Source organism: Sinocyclocheilus rhinocerous, unplaced genomic scaffold, assembly GCF_001515625.1.
Source record: "Sinocyclocheilus rhinocerous isolate Xijiao unplaced genomic scaffold, SAMN03320098_v1.1 scaffold429, whole genome shotgun sequence".
Lineage (NCBI taxonomy): Eukaryota > Metazoa > Chordata > Actinopteri > Cypriniformes > Cyprinidae > Sinocyclocheilus > Sinocyclocheilus rhinocerous.
The window spans coordinates 90,050-107,857 of NW_015665829.1; the positions used below are offsets into that span (position 1 = coordinate 90,050).

The window sequence follows — 17,808 nt, forward strand, 5'->3', positions numbered from 1 at the left end:
AATTAAATATATTTAATATAGTATTGTTTTTTACATTTTGATTTTTTTCTATCTTTAAAGTTTTAGTAATTTTGTTATGTGCTTTTGTCATTATTATTATTGAAATATTTCTATATAGCTTTATTTATAATTTTTTCTATATAAATTTATTTTTAGCTTTTTTATAGTTTTTTATTAAACTAATATTATTTAAATACTAATATATTATTTAATTTCAGCTTTATTTCAATTACTGAAAATGATTTTAATTGTTTTAGTTTTAGTTAACCATAACAACACTGACCAACAGTCCACAAACTGTGCTAAGATTTACCAATATATGTTTGCAGCTCATATATTTAAAATCTAACTTACTGTACTGTATGTCAGCAGATTGTAAGAATTTAAGGAATTTTAAGACAAGTTGATACTTTAAGCACTAGTGTTAATTCCATAAAGTATCCTGAGCTATGAAATCACACCATTGAGCAATATATTTTTGTCTGTCATGATTCAAATATGCAGTACATCTTAAAATCTAATCATGAATAACTAATCCGGCTAAATTTAGGCAAGGGAAAGATGCATTTCCAGCCAAAAATCAGTCATCTGTCTACCTTACAAACCATCCATCCACCCAATGCCATTACCATTAAACAGTATGTATAATTTGAAGAGAAACTGGACAGGATCCCAGCTGAACTGAAGATTAGATTAGTTTTATTTACTTCTAAAATCTAATCAAAGTTTCTCAAATTTCTGTCACCCTGAGCTACAGCCATTCACAGGTAGAAGTCAGTGACACAGAGCCAGATAGTTGCTGGCAAACTCTGAGCTCTGCTGTAGCGTAATGAAACGGAGGGAAAAATGCTTCAAAAAGCCAAAGGAGGCAGAGAGCTGTAGAAAAAGTGTAGTTGTCATAGCAACTATAGACAGAGCATGGACTCATCGATATGGAACATCTGTGTGTGTCGGCGGATTGGGAGATTACAGAAGGAGAAAGGAGATTGCTACTGTCCTGAAAGAAAGAGGACGGTGCAATGAAACGCAAATTCTGAGTAAAAGGTTGAATGGACTGAGAGAGTGGGAGGTGGGGAGGACTAGATGAAAAAATGTCATTCAGACCAAAAAAAAGCAACAGGTTGAGAGATATAAAGAAAAAAATTATGGAGACTAAATAAAGCATAGAAAGTAATTACAGATTCAGACTGTGAGCGATACAAAAAGAGAGAGCAACAGCATATTTACGTGTGCTAAAGGACTGTGAGCCACAAACATATCCAGATCAAACTACAACAAAAACAGAAAACATGAGCTGTCTGTGTGTTCCTATGCAGTTGCTAGGCAGTGCTGAATGGTTGCCTGGGTGGTGCTATGCAGTTACCAGGGTGTTTTGGGTAGTTGCCTGGGTGTTGCTGCATAGCAGTTGCCAGGGTGTTGCTATGCAGTTGCTAGAGTTTTCTGGGTTTTGCTATGGAGTTGCAAGGGTGTTCTGGGTGGTTGCCTGGGTGTTGCTATGCAATTGCCAGGGTGTTCTGGGTCAGAGAGAGCAGTGCCATAGGCAGTGCCTAACAATGCTCTGGATTAAAGAGAGAATTTATGGAGAAATTAGGCCTTCCACAGTGAAATGGGAAGAGAAACTTGAGATACTCTGAAACATAGTTCACCAAAGGAAGTACACGGACAAAGAAATAGAGAGAAAGATAATTTGTTTGGCTGTAATAATATGGTGGCAGTGAAAGGAACAACTAATTGGAGAGAGAGAGACGTGTGAGCTGCGGGCAGAGGGAACCTTCCAAATGAGCTCACTACCCTGGGGAAATGGATAGATGCATCAGGCTAACAGACTAGAACAACAGATGACAGAACAGTGAGAAGAGTTGCAGGCACCTTATTAGACTTCCAGCAAATAATTTGACTGTGCATACAGCGTGCAGCACATCTCATCTAATAGTTGTCTATGGAAACATAGCTGCAACTCTTTCCAGGCATTGCTAATAAGTCTTGGCTATGTTGACTGTAGTACACACACAGGCAGGGTGGTAAATCTACATGTGGGAATGTTTGTTACTAAAGGCTGGAATATACTGCATGACTTTTGGCCAGATTTTTGCCCCGATTTACAGACTGGAAGAGTTGACAGACCTCACAGAAAATCAAATTGTGTATAATCAAGTTATGCATAGATTCCTTTTTTTTAGATTCATACTATGATTTCATCCAGTTAGAAGAGATCAAACATGTTGCTGATGAGCATGAGCTGATTTATTGTTTTTTTTTTGTCATGCGTTTTCTAGCAATAAGGCACATGTTCCTGTGTGAGTTTGTTGTGTTCAGAACGACTTGAAAGTACGAAAGTGTGTGATCTTCAGTCATTTATTTTTTGATGCATTAAACTGTACCTCTCGTTGGTTTTATATGAATTAATTAAACAGAAAATATTTGTTTTCGATGGTTTCATTTAGAAGTAGACATTTCAAGCTTTCAATAGGCTTATTTCTCATGTCCGTGAGGCAAGTATTCACTGAGTTTTGGTTCATTTTTGAGGCTCGTTTCAGAAAGAAGTTCACGGAGACCGAGATGGCAGAAAGCACACCAAAAGCGATTTGTAACGTTTTGTTGTATGAAGTATGAAGAAATGTTATTGTGACTAATTTGCAGAGAGGTACATCAGATGAACTCTTCTTCTGTGTGATGGGACAGGCAGTAGAAACATGATGAGTTGAAAAGGAGCGCTTCAGGGCTACCCATGCATGTGAAACAAATATTAAAGCATAATATGGAGACAGATCAGCCTCAAAAATAACACATTTGCAAAACAAAATTCATAAATGCACAGCACAATTTACATTTACAAAATCCGATTCGTAAATTCAAAACACAATTCATAAATACACAAGTAAAAGCATAAATATTTCCCCAAATGCTCACACAAATGCATCTTACCTAAATAAATTTAAAATGTTTACACAAATATGTATATACAAATTTGAATTGTGTTTTGAATTTACGAATCGGATTTTGTAAATGTAAATTGTGCTGTGCATTTATGAATTTTGTTTTGCAAATGTGTTATTTTTGAGGCTGATCTGTCTCCATACATAATATCATTTTTTACCCATGATCAAAAAATACAAAAAATCTAGCTTAAGTTTCATTTTTCCGTTTCTCAAACAAAACTAAGAAAACAAAAATCAGACTGTTTCTCATTTCTCTTTATTTAGTAGAAAACAAAATGAGCAAAAGGTACATGGACCGTACACGGACCGTGGAGGCAAGTTACTGTCTTGATGAGTGAGTCATTCAGTCAGTCATTCAACAGATTCGTTCAAACTGCTGATTCATTCAGAAACTAAGCAAGTGACTGGCTTTATGAATGGGTCATTGAATTATTGGCTCACACGATTCATTCAAAAACATAATTTCAATCAGTAACAAAACACCACTGTTGCTTGGAGAGAAAAAAACAAAACAAAAACTAAACGTCAATCTTGCTCTTGTGGTATTGCTAATCTATGATTCATATGATATAATTATAAGACAAAAACCCATACAGGGGCAATTTTGCCCTCATATCTTGAATTTTTGGAGCATATAACTGCATTCTAATAGGCTATATCACTCTGTCAGTCGTCCTGCATCATATTTTTCAGCAACTGTATGAAATATAGAGATGCATTACAGGTCTGGGAAGGGAGGGGTGAATTTAATACATGAATCGTTTAAATGCATTTTCTAAATTAGGTGCAATTTTATTAATTGCACCAAATTAATTGCAGTGGCAACTGTTAAATTGACAGCCCTACTTAAAATATTTTGGCATAATTGAGATTGCATGGAAAACAGCAGCTTGGTCTTTTTTGCTAAACTTCTCCTTTTGTGTTCAATGGAAGAAGTCATGAGTTTCAGACAAAAGGGTGTAAAACATATAAATAATAATAATATGAAAAAAAATATATATTTTTAGCTGAATTATTACAAAATAACCCAGAAACTTCAATCCAAATAACCTATTATGCAGCATGAATCTACTTGGTAAATCTTCAACGAACCAAATAATGAACTCAAGAACCGTAAATGCCAAAAAAGATGATTATTTTTCAAATCTAAGGTGCTAGAAAGAACCTTTAAAGAACACTTATTTCTAAGAGTTCAAGAAAAGCAGATAATCTCACAGCTGACAGTGAAGAAATGGATCTGGCAAGGACCACCATCATTACTAGAGAAGATCAAATCAGAATCCACTCCTCTAGAAGGTCATCAGTAGGTGTGTTGTATAACACACTCAATAGTTTGTAGTTCAGCTTCAGAGGATGGGTGGGCAGGAGGCTCATTCAGGGCACACATCTTTAACAGCCCTGAGCTGACCTGGAGCTAACAGACTCCTCTGTGGTGACAGACTTGCACAAGGAGACCTGCAGCTAAGGGTAATTACCACTCTTCCCCACTGTGAGTGAAAGGTTACTCATCCCGAACACATGCATCAGGGTTTTTTCTCTGGGCGAGTACCGTGTGACATTTACTGGCAGAACACAAACAAGCAGAGCCGGCAACTTCAATCCTCTCTGACTAAGAACAACCACCATCTCAGTCTGTTTCGGGGAACCAGTTTCCCTTTCTACCCCAAAACCTCGGCAGAACATAAATATAAAGCTCCCCTCCCATGCGGTTGTGATTAGATATGGATTTTCTGTAAGGGGACATTCTGTCACAAATAAAAACACAAAATGCCGAATTCATTAAACTTCTGTGCAAAACCTTGACCAAAACAGATATCCTAATTCACACACCACAGTCCATCATCAGCCAGGTACAATACATTAAACTTTTATTTCGTCACAAAATGTACTTAGACCTATCACCCAGTTCTGTATATAAAGTTGGATATATAAGTAGGTCCAACTTTATCCACATACAGTACATACAGTACACTTACATAAGGCGATATATGGCAAATCTCACCTGCTTGACTGCTTGCATTGTTGCAAAATCTAAACAATACTCTCGTCAACTCTAATCTGCTAAATGCAACTGTAAGGCATGAAGATATTAAGATATTATAAACGTTAACATCATGGTTTTTTCTAAAGCTGCTTTGAAACCATGTGAATTGTGAAAAGTGATATACAAATAAATTTGACTTGATGATGCGGGCTGATACGGGCTGCAGAAATCATTTTTAAATTAAGTCTGAGCAAAATACTTATGTAAATATTTTTTACATATTTCTATGTAAATGAAGGATAATATAAAATGCACCAGATTCCTAAGCATGCCTTGCGCAATTAACATTGCATTATTTCAGTTTAATTAGTAAACAGATTTTTATTTAAAGGTGCATTCAGTAACAGGGTGAACATACTTTCTCTTTTTCCTGGACATGTCTCGGCCAGGTTTTCTAAATTGCCTAAAATGTCCAGGCTTTGTTTTCCTATTGTTTTCTTCATTGCTGAAGGTAATGGCTTAAAAGTAGTTTTGTACATAATCGACCAATCATGGCATGTAAGAAGGTGGGATCTACAGAGAACGGTCAAAGCGATACAAATACGTGTATACTGTATATCATTTATGAAGACTGTAAAGAGCACGTCAATAGCAAAACAAAACCAAAACCCATACATTTTAAGCAATTTAGAAATCCCAGTCTGGACTCATTCATTTCAGTAGTACCAGTTCATTTCAGTCATATCAATTTGGACTCTATACTGACACCTATTGGCCTGGATGTATGAAACTTGTTCAATAACTACTGTTGTTTCACAACTGTCCGCTTTGTTCTTTCGCGACTATGTCTTATGGGACATACGTCCATAATGTACAATTTTGGATTCAACCACATCTTTTTCCGTGGTTCATGCTGGTGACCGTTTGTGCTTGGCACTTGAAGTTGCAGCTTATATTCTCAGTCTGTGGTGTGAAAGCTGTGTGGGTCATTGCAGTTTGTTTCATCACTCCAGCAGAGATTGCTTGTTCGGACATATATTTTTCCACTCATTCTTATTAAGTTTGGACCGGTGGATCGCACACATGCTGATGCATGCTATCAGTCCCACTACGTTTGGCATTTAAAGAATCAATTCAGGTGTCTGGAGTTTGCTGCATCTTTCACAGCCTGCTTGAATGCTGAGAAACACTAATGTTGTAGGTCTGTGCCTGTATCTGATTTACATAATTACTTTAGTGAATTGGGTGCTAAAACAATGTAGAAAACGCATACAAGTAAACAATGCTATCAGCAGGCGCAATTCATTCTTATTGTCTAAACCTTGGGGTAATTCTTCATGAGAAACATCCCAAAGGTGAACTGAGAGTTAGTGTGCAGCTGTAATCTATCAAGACAAGGTGAAATGTGCTGCGTCTTGGAGAAGCCAGAGAAACCATTTGCATTCTTTTATACGCTTCAAAGTCACTGGGGTCTTATGTGTGCAGTGGATTGATATTCATTCAACATGGGAACCATGTGGTTTCAAAAACTCACCAGGAATGAATTTCAGAACAGAAATCTCATTCCAGTGGTTTAGTCTCAAGAGATGGTCTCAAAAAACTGTTTACAATCAATCCAAGGTTTTATTTGGTTTGCACTTAAGTAACTTCTTTTAAAGTAATAAGTACTCTTTTTAAAACTATACTAAAGTGTACTTCTTTTTTACAAGTATTGCAAATGGCCAATTATTTTTGTTAGTTAATATCACTGTTTAGTAGTAGTTTGATGAACTCTTACCGGAGAATCTTCTACGCTGAAGTTAAACATGTCCATGGCATCTGTCTTCAGTTTGGACACAAAGTCCTTGTACTCGGGGTTCTGAGGCTCTCTGTAGGTCAGGATCTTCACGCTCTGCGAGGATTCAACACAAAGGCAAATTTTGTGTTGTTCAATGTACAAGATAAAAAAGTGTTCATTTACTCACACTGGTTATTGATACACATTGATTGATACACATGTATGTATCACAGCCAAACAGAATCTTTTTCAGCTAATCCAATCAACAAATCAGCTCAAGGATGCACTCTTTCACAGTCACCTCCTCTGAGAAAATGTTTTTATGTGATCTGTTGATGTCCAATTTCACAATACTTCCAACTGCGTTGAGCCAAAATTGAAACTCCAACAATTTTCTTTTGCATCTGTGCCACAAACTGCCAAATTATGACAATCTGAGTGAAAAGGCTGTTGTCTAAAAATGGGGATTTATGTATTCTAAAATCTTCAAACTCACTTTGTGTCTGTCCTCTGAGGACTCTCAGATTTGTGTATAACAGATCATGATTCATGTGAAGTGGACAGGGATAATGGGAACTGAAGCTGATGATAACAGAATGTCTCTGAAAGACAGAGTTTCTCTTGGATTTTCAACAGCACAGAAGGACAAAACAGACAAACAAAACAATACTAGAAAATATTACAGTGATGTAAATATGATTCATTTTCAGCAAGAGCTTTTAAAAAGATTTCCCTGCCTTATGAAAAATTTGATGTTGAAGCAATTTTCTCTCAGAAATTGCTAATAACACTAGCAACATGAAATTTTGAAATAGAAGAATTTAAATATTATTTTCTTCTTTTCGTTTTCTCATTTTCTTTACAACCTCATTGTTTTGTGTGTGTGTGTGTGTGTGTGTGAGGTGCTTCCTGTTGCTCATTATTAAGGATTTTGGGATTTGAAAAAACATGAGTCTTAAACTTTGGTATGTAACTCATATTTAAGAGAATCTAGTATTGGTGGTTATTGTCCCTTGTCATATCAGTATTACAATAATAAGACCAAAATGTGACTAAAAGGCTCCTCTTTAGTTGGTCTGTTGGTTGTTATTTTGGTGGTCTAAATAACTGATTCTCATCCACCGGTACCCCCAATGGGAACTTAAGCATGTTCCAGCGGAGCTTGTAAAGATTTCAGTTTTACTCAATTAAATCTATAATAGAAAAAATTATTTTGAATTAAAACGGTAATATGATAATACCCCAAAAATGTGTTGTGTGTGTGTGTGTGTGTGTGTGTGTGAGGTGCTTCCTGTTGCTCATTATTAAGGATTTTGGGATTTGAAAAAACATGAGTCTTAAACTTTGGTATGTAACTCATATTTAAGAGAATCTAGTATTGGTGGTTATTGTCCCTTGTCATATCAGTATTACAATAATAAGACCAAAATGTGACTAAAAGGCTCCTCTTTAGTTGGTCTGTTGGTTGTTATTTTGGTGGTCTAAATAACTGATTCTCATCCACCGGTACCCCCAATGGGAACTTAAGCATGTTCCAGCGGAGCTTGTAAAGATTTCAGTTTTACTCAATTAAATCTATAATAGAAAAAATTATTTTGAATTAAAACGGTAATATGATAATACCCCAAAAATGAAAATTCCTGCATTATCATTGTTCCAAATCTGCATGACTTTCTATCTTCGGAAAAAAAACTAAAGAATATATTTTAAAGAACATTGGGAACCAAAAGAAAAAGAAAAGAAAAAATATCTTCATGTTCCACATTAACAGTCATAATGTCTTGGTACGTAAATAAGAATTTTAATTTTTGGGTGAATTATCCCTAAATTTGTTAGAGCTGTTAATACAACAAAATAATTAACTGTGATTAATGTCATGTTTTTATTTTTCAGTTCATTTTAAAAACAGAAAACAAAATAATGTGAATTTTGTTCAAAATGTTTTAATCACATCAAAATGCCTAGAAAATTCCAACACTGGACTCTTCAATAAATAATGTAATGACTTTCCCGACACTTTTATGGACCTAATCTTACATATTTAATAGACCTTTTTTTTGCAGCTGACATACTGCATAAGTCTTTAGATGGTCTTCTCATAAACAACTGTAAAAATGTTGTGATATCATGGGTGATATACTCAGTGATGTAAGTATAGATAAAACATAAAATATAAAAAAATAAGTGAGTATATATATATATATATAGAGAAGGGCACAAGTTTCTGGTTTGGTATCAGTGTTTTAGGCCTTATTGATGGAGCTGTGGAGGTACATGAGACAAAAAAAAAAGGTGAATGAGTTATGAAATTTTTTTTTACATTAAATTCTGGATGAAATGGAACGTGTGACTGTCTTTGCTCTGGTATTGTGTCTTATGTCCTGTGAACTGGCTTCTCAAAAGAGAGAGAAAAAAAATGTTGGATGGGACTTGAATTTGTCAATTGGGAATTGATTGGATCATTGTTGTTTGCTAATTGCTGTGATTGTTTCATGTGAGTGACGGGTTACTGGAGGGGGTCATTTTTGATTCCATGTGTCAGCCCCAACAGAAACAAAATTAACAAAATGAAGCTGTCATGGCTTTGGCTAACTGCTTGATGAGCATATTTTGCTTTGCACTACAGTCTTCAGCTTTTATTACATAAATGTCCAAACAGGGTAGTCACTTCTGATGCAAACAGTTGATGAAATCATTTTCTGTACCAACTGTTATCTGTGAGCCTAATGGAATGATTCCTGTATGTGGGTAAGTAAATGTCAGCTCACCACAGCTGTTAGTTAATGCCAATGAATGTAAATCGACCCTCTCTATGAGTCTGTGTGAGAACTCATTATAATGCAGTTCCTTAGAGTGAAAAAACACCTAGTTCTATCAAACACAACACATCTCTATTCAGATTTAAAGGCAGATGACAGTTTTGTCAGTTTTATCAGTTTTTCAGGATTTTCCGCCCATATTATCGTCCACAAGGTGAAACTCTTTAGTTTGATTGCACATGAAAGTAATAACACCTCTCTTTATCAAACTGTATGATATGAAGCAAGGATAAGCAAGTTGATATTCAAAACTTATTTTATATGTGCATTCCTGAAACTCCTGTGACTAAACTGACAGTGAGATCCTATTAAACCTTCGATTTCATAGATAACGAATTTTATGTAATCATCTTTCCAATTTAAAATTAGCTTTTTAAAGCACCACACACACATTTCAACCAGATCCCATCAGTGACATTAACTGCTCCAAAAATATGTTCAAAAGGATTGAGATAGCTAACAGAAATATGCGCGACATGATCTCGTTCCAGCCAAAATATACATTTAGAAAGTTCATTTTCAGGCGCAGTAGGGGGTGACGGTTGGCAGTGAGCCATATGAAGACATGAAGCCATGCGACAGCGCCTCCAGAACTGTCATATTTCTGCATATTTCAAATATCCAGTCATATTTCTCTGCGACTTTGAGCCAAACGCAGCACTGTCTGATCCTATCTGAAAAGGGGAAACACAGCTGCAGCTGGCTGCTAATCACAGATCAACAAAGACCTGTACAAATATGTTTTCACAGTGAATATGCCTATGCATTTCCCTCTGAACGTATATATATATATATACTGTATATATATGTACATATATATGTTTGTGGATTAGCGGTTTGAAGCCGTGAATTCGTTTTCTCTTGATAGATACTGCGTGAGGATATTGCTTTAAAACTGAAAGAAAACACAGCAACAGGTAAGACTTTAAAACTGCAAGACATTTTTCAGAGGACTATGTTTTTATTCACCTCACAGGGCACAATTTAGGACATCCCCCGAGCTCTGCGTCAGTAACGTTACTCAGATATCAGTTAAAATGGCATCACGCCACAGACTAAACGGCTTCAATTCTCAGCAAAACCGCGTCAGGACTAAGCTCTTCACAATCAGCCAGGCATCAGGTGAAACAGTCTCAGACCAATACTGAATCATAGACTGTGCTTTGGTTGCTACGATGTGTCAACTGCGCCGTCGCCGTTCATTTCTGCCATACATTAATGCTCAGAATAGCATGTCCTTGTTTGGTGTGGCATCATAAGGGTGTCCCTTGTTTTGTCTGTTTAATTTTTTTGTGCCCTATTTTTCAGTTGTTGTATGATATGTATTTTCACACATATTGCATGTGTGTTATTTTATTTATTATTTGTGTTGATTTATTTCTAAACTGCTCTTAGCTGTAAAAATAAAAATATATATTTATTGAGGTAGATGGTTGTGAGTGAAGTTGTGGTTTATGCAGTGGTTCCGGCTGAGGACCCCCTGCTCTGCACAGTTTGTATGTCAGTCTTATCTAACACAGTTCAGTTTATGGAGATCTGTCCTAAAGAGCTGATGATTTGTATCAGGTGTGTTAAATAAGGGAGACATACAAATTGTGCAGAGCAGTGGGCCCCTGAGACAGGAATTGAGAATTACTGGTTCATAGAGAAGTGATGCATTGTAATGCATGTTGATTGGATCATTTGATTTGCCCAATCCAACTTGTACTGTATATTATCATCAAGCCGTCAGTTTTGCTTATAAACTTCTACATTAATAACACATTTTTATTCACTGCCGGGAAGAAGAGCCCAGCCCAGGAAGACGATGCCAGCTCATGTTCATTTCAGGAAAGAAAATAGGATTAATGCTGAACGTCACATGCAGAAACCAGAAAACAGGTTCATTGCATCCAGTTTAGGCCTTCTATATGCACTCGCTACATATAGAGCTGTTTTACTTAAAATCCCTTAAACAAAAGATACCAAAGATAAGTTTCATTGATGTCTGTAATATATGAAGATTGATATATAAATGTTCTTTATTTTTCTTCTCACTGATATTGAAAAATTATATCGAAAACACTTAGCTAAGTTAGTTTTTTACCTGAAAATAAAATCAATAGATATCGTTGTTATTTTATAATGCTGTTAATTTATAACACTTTCTCTGACAAGCGGCAGAAATGAGAACTGTTTTCTGGTTTGTAATGTGATGTTTGACATATACCCTATACTGGAACAGTCGGTCACAAAAGATTTTATAGTTAAAAACTATACATTTTTTAGGTTTATGCAAAATAAAAAATGTTTACAGACTGAAAAATACAAAATTTAAATCTATTTTATGCCATTTTTTATGTATTTTCACATTTTAAAGTCAATAAATGTTATTTTTGTGGCAAAAACCGTGTCTTCCTTTTACAGTACACACAATTAAAGCAGTAATGCTCATTACAGTATAATATTTGCTGTGTTAAAAAAATACAGCATTTCATTACTCTGATTGCAATTACGGTACTGTGATTTTTACTGTAATAAAAAAATTACAGTATTTAATAGTTACTGTGATTAAACTTACAGTCAGCATACTGTAGAATATATTACAGCAACTTGCCAATTACTGCCAGCGAGTTTCTGTAAATTTCACAGTAATCTTTTTACAGTGTATATATATATATACACACTACCATTCAAAAGTTTGGGATCAGTAAGAATTGTAATGTTTTTTAAAGAAGTCTCTTATGCTCATCAAGACTGCATTTATTTGATCAAAAACACAGAAAAAACACAGTAATCTTGCAAAATGTTAATGTAATATAAAATAATGGTTTCTATTTTAATATACTTTAAAATATAATTTATTTCTGTGATGCAAAGCTGAATTTCCATCAGTTATTACTCCAGCATAAAGTGTTACATGATCCTTCAGAAATCATTCTAATATGCTGATTTATTATTAGAACTATCAATGTTGGCAACATCTGTGCTGCCAAATATTTTTTTGGAAACTGCAATACTTTTTTCAGGATTCTTTGAGGTATAAAAAGAACAGCTTACCTTTTTACATAAACCATGTGAAACTCTTGACTCATGAGAGACCCATTATTAGTCTACTACTGTTCACTTAGAACTACTGCTATTGTATCACTGTTATATTTACAATACATTTTATTTGTTATACTTTATACTTTTCAGCAAAAGACATCAGAAACATACAGTTCTCAGCATGTCGGATATTTCCGAATAATACTGCTCTCAGTGTACTGTGTACTGACTAACTGGAACACTAAATGAGTTCGGAAAAAACAACAACGTATGATAAAATATATATCCAATATAATATATTGGCTCATTCGACTTGGAGTGACTGCCGGCCACATCCAAAAGTGAGTTTTGAGTAACTTGTAGATCTGTTTCAGATGGCTCAGTCCGATTTGGTGAGACATCACTAATGAACATTAAATCAGTGAATAAAATCTATAGTTTAAATTTAAGTTAAATTCATAAAACCTAAAATGTTGCTACCATAGCTTTTACTGTAAAGGTCTGGCAACCACAGCTGAGGTTTTTTTTTTTTTTATGGGCATGTGCATCAAACTCACTTTAAACGCCTCCTTTGCCACATTGTCATCAGCATCTCCGCGTGCCCATGGTTTGGCAGGGTGGCTCTGCAGACTGTATCCAAACAGATCAATGAAGAAGAAGGCATACTCCTCCTGAGGAAGACCCAACCTCAAGAACTCCACCATCAGCTTGCGAAACGTCTCCCACTTGCAGCAGACATACACCACTGCAAACACAAGATAGGGAAACTCAATTATCTGCCTTAAGGATACTCGCTGAGGAAAAAAAAAACAGACTTAATGAGAATTCAGACCCGCTTATTACTACAATGGAATGTGCTTGTGTGGCAAATGAGCTTTGGTTTGTACTGCAAATGCAAAAGCAACTGAAAGTCTGACACTTTAATTTGCAATTAGGCTGGAGGTTATTAACAGCTGACGAGGTGAAACTCACTCTAAAGATCCGAAATGGAAGTCTAGCACATGAGGATACTGTGTTTACCAAGTTGTACAACGTGGGATTTTCTGCTCTTAATTTGCGAATTAATTCAGAAGGAAATTGATTAGTTATTTTTTTTATTATTTTAATTGGTTAAGAATGCTAAAATGTTAGCATTCTTGAGTTTGTATGCAATTTGTTGATGAGGAAAAGAAATTTTTTTTTCTGAAAAAACAGATAAAATGTACTCATTTAGGCAATGGCTGCATAAGGATTACATAACCTCAGAGTTGATAGTTAGATGTGTATATTAATGATATCCAATCATGCATGTACAGGAATGCTGTGGGATCTTCTGAACTCCCTTATTAGCTTTGACTCCACTATATTGCATAAAGAGGAAATATTTGGCCACATGTCAAAAATGATTCAATTAAATTGTTAAACTTCTTCTCAGAATAATTGCAATCTATAATAATAAGTTTAATAGTTTAACAATAGTAATAATAGTTTAGAATGTTTTCAAACATTTTCATTTATCAATTAAATTCACATTCACATTTAACAAATTAATTTGTTATTATATATTATTTTATAGTGTTATCAAGATGCAGTGTCTAAAAGGACACAAAATGCAATGTTTATGCATTATTTACTCATGGTTGGGAGCAAGTGCACATTTTGCACCACGTATCATTTTAAAAATATATTTTCATAATATTCATATTTACAATTTACTCAAGGATTTGTTTTGTTCTTGTTTTACTGAGTGAGGTCCTTAATGAAGCTTTTGTTCTTTGTCAGCAAGTGAAAAACAAAAAAGACAAAGCCCAACACTTCCATTTTTTTAACCAAAATCAAAACACCATGTTATAATTACAACTTCTAGGAGGACTTGCAGGCAGTACGTTTAAAGGATGGAATGAACAACATTCATATCAGCCGATCATTTCCCTGTGATTCAGCAACAGGCTATGGGCTATTATTGTGCCAAAATAGTTTCGGGACCAACAAAAGATGTTGTTTCAAGAACATGTACTTGGGTAAATCATATTGTGCAATGAACGTCTGTAATGCTAATTTTACCAAGAACTACATGTTCCAAGGTTTATTGCGTCAAAGTGTGATTTATTTATTTTTTGACAGTTAATAATATGTGGGTTTTTTCTGAAGGTAAGAGGTTTCTATAAGTACATGAGTATTGTTTGAAAACAAAAAGAGGGCGACAAGACACAATTTTCTTTAAAAGCTAACTTGTGGTTCTGCAGCATTGGTGTCACTAAAGCGAAGTGCAATAATTGTTTTCAAGTTTCTCGAACACTTCCATCTGCCATTGGTCACACAAACAGATTCTTCTAGAATTTTGTTTGCGATACTCGGACAAACAAAGCATTGTTTTAATAGTGCCACAAAGCCTTAAGGCCTGTACAGTACTGTGCATTGGTGTGGACACTAATATAATTATGGTTTTAGTCAAGGTGCGATTTGTGAAAAAACCAGAGTAGGGGATGTTTTGAAAAATGTATGAATGAAAGAATGTTTTTTTTCTCTCTCCCCCCCTTGAAAATATATCACAAATCACACTGGAGCTGTAGATTATAGATTATTTTTGGCAGCTCTTACAGAAACATTTTTGCAATAAATATTCTGAATTGACCTTGAGATTGGATATCTTCGATATTTGACCACTATTTATGATAATTCTTGGATACTATGACACTAATAGTTCTTATTTCTGCCAGGAATGCTAAATCAATCGGGAGTTAATGATATTTTGAATAGAATAACGTGACACAAACCTGTACATATTCAATCGTGTTTGCATCCATTTATTTTTGATCAGTGCTTCGCTACACGACATACAAACTTTAACTCCAAAAGTGCGCACATTATTTATTTACACGTTTACCTCATATTTCTTTAAATAGAATAGAATCACGGTTTCCTAATGACTCGCAGAAAGACGATTCTCTGTCGACCCATCACTCAAACCGTTTTTATAGTTATCTTTATAACGGGTCTTTACAGTTGTCTCTGTATCTTATTCTGAGATAAAAGCATTTTGGCATTGAAGTTAACATTGAATTTTTGCTGCTTTTATTCACATTTCCACACAATATTTGAGGTTAATGCAGTGCAGGAGGCATTGGATGGCAGGTAATATTTGACTCTGTATGTAATTGCCATTGAAGTGCAGCATATGTCAGTCATCTGAAGCAGTGCAGACTGGGAGTCATGTGCTTCACGCTTCTAAATGCCAAAGAGGAATCAGATCGCCATGGCAATTACCCACAGACCTGCTCCTAATGATGGGCTTGATGATGAAGTGAGGTGAGGTGTTACAACAGTACCTTTAAAAAAATCATATGAGAGAAAAGGCTCACATGTTTGGAATGGAATATTACTGCACTGGGTAATGTGCATCTGTGAATCATGTTTCTAGATAGATAGATAGATAGATAGATAGGCAGACATGATAGAGTGATAGAATTAAAGACAGACATAATCACAGAATGACATAGAATAACAGACAGAACAATAGATAAGACAGACAGACAGACTGAACAATAGGTAGACAGAACGACAGACAGCATACAGACAGACAGAACGACAGACAGACAAAATGACAGACAGACAGACAGAACAATAGGTAGACAGGCAAACAGCATACAGACAAACAGAACGACAGATGAACAGACAGAACAATAGACAGACATACAGACAGACAGACAGAACAATAGACAGACAGACAGCAGACAAACAGAATGACAGACAGAAAGAACAATAGCTACATAGACAGACAGACAGAACAATATGTAGCCAGACAGACAGCAGACAGACAGAATAACAGACAGTCAGAACAATAGCTAGACAGACAGACAGACCAACAGACAGAACAATAGATAGACAGACAGACAGACAGACAGACAAATGACAGACAGACCGACAGAACAATAGACAGACAGACAGACAGACAAATGACAAACAGAACAATAGACAGACAGAACAACAGATAGACAGACAGAAAAAACACAGAACAATAAGATAAGTCTATCTGTCTGTTTGTTGTTCTATCTAGGTTTCTTTCTATCACCTGTTGAAGCCTTTGAAAGCCTCTGTTATTGTGCAGTAATTTCATAAATAATTGATCATGGAGGAACTCCCGGTGACAGAAGATAAAGTGCCGTATCTGTTGCTATGGATCTTGGAAAAAGACTTTGATACTTGAGTGAACCAAACTGATTTATGTCCAGACTCACAGATTCCATAAAACCTAATCACATACCACAACAATAACAAAAAGCACTCGAGTCTCTCAGGTGTGTAGCATCGGCACTGCATTGAGAGATTCACAGCAGGTGAGGCTTAAAAAACAGCGACAGATGTGAGAGGGCTCATTATTTCGGATGAAAATATTACCAAACAGGACCACACACAAGCTCTTCTTCATTTATGATGCCCTGAGAAAAACTCATACGTCATTATCCTCTATAACTGGCCCAATAACAGTCTGGTCTTCTCCACGCACATGGATTTGAATGAAGAATGGAACAGAAGAACCTACACGAGAGCTCTACAGAAGCACTCATGCACTATGATTATAGATGAAGTGTGGACTCTTTACTAACAATCTATGAGGTGGTTTGCATTAATGAGTTTAACAGTGGCCATCTCATGCTAATTCCAGGAAACAGTGACTCTTTTCCAAGTTTTAAAACACTCATCTCTTAGAAAAGAATTTGGTTATGCCACTTCTGTCTCCTTCACCTTTATGTTTAACTTTCTTTTGTTCCTTTTATAGTGAACAGACTTGTTTCTTTCCTAACAACTTGCAGAACATGCAGTAGAGCAGATAATTTTTCTGTTTTTGGTGAGGGTCATGGAATTAAATATTAAAGGAATAGTTTACCCAAAAATGATGTAGGTGAGTTTGTTTCTTCATTGGAACATATTTGGAGAAATTCAGCATTACATCACTTGCTCACCAGTGGACCCTCTGTAGTGAATGGGTGCCGTCAGAATTAGAGTCAAAACAGCTGATAAAAACATCACAATAATCCACAAGTAATCCACACGACTCCAGTCCATCCAGATTAGAAATTATTTTCTGAAAAGCTGCACTTTTGTAAGAAACAAATCCATCATTAAGATGCTTTTAAACTTCAAATGAGTCCCTTATAATTTTGCTTTCTCGAGTGAAAAAGACGTCTCGTCTGAATCAGGAGAGAAATATGCACAGATCAAGCATTTTGATGTGAGAGGACAATAGGGGATGGACTTTTTTTTTTTTTTACTGGAGGAAGC

The 17,808-nt window shown here is 35.6% G+C and overlaps 1 protein-coding gene across 1 annotated transcript in view; it reads right to left on the minus strand.

Moving 5' to 3' along the window:
- The window catches only part of LOC107731544 (atrial natriuretic peptide receptor 1-like), a 97,645-nt gene that overhangs the window by 51,288 nt on the left and 28,549 nt on the right, over nucleotides 1–17,808 (minus strand). Inside the window, exons 3-4 of the mRNA XM_016542660.1 lie at nucleotides 13,104–13,291; nucleotides 6,701–6,814 (exon numbers count right to left, since the gene is read on the minus strand). Of these exons, the coding sequence (XP_016398146.1) occupies nucleotides 6,701–6,814; nucleotides 13,104–13,291 (302 nt within the window). The remainder of the gene's footprint in view (nucleotides 1–6,700; nucleotides 6,815–13,103; nucleotides 13,292–17,808) is intronic.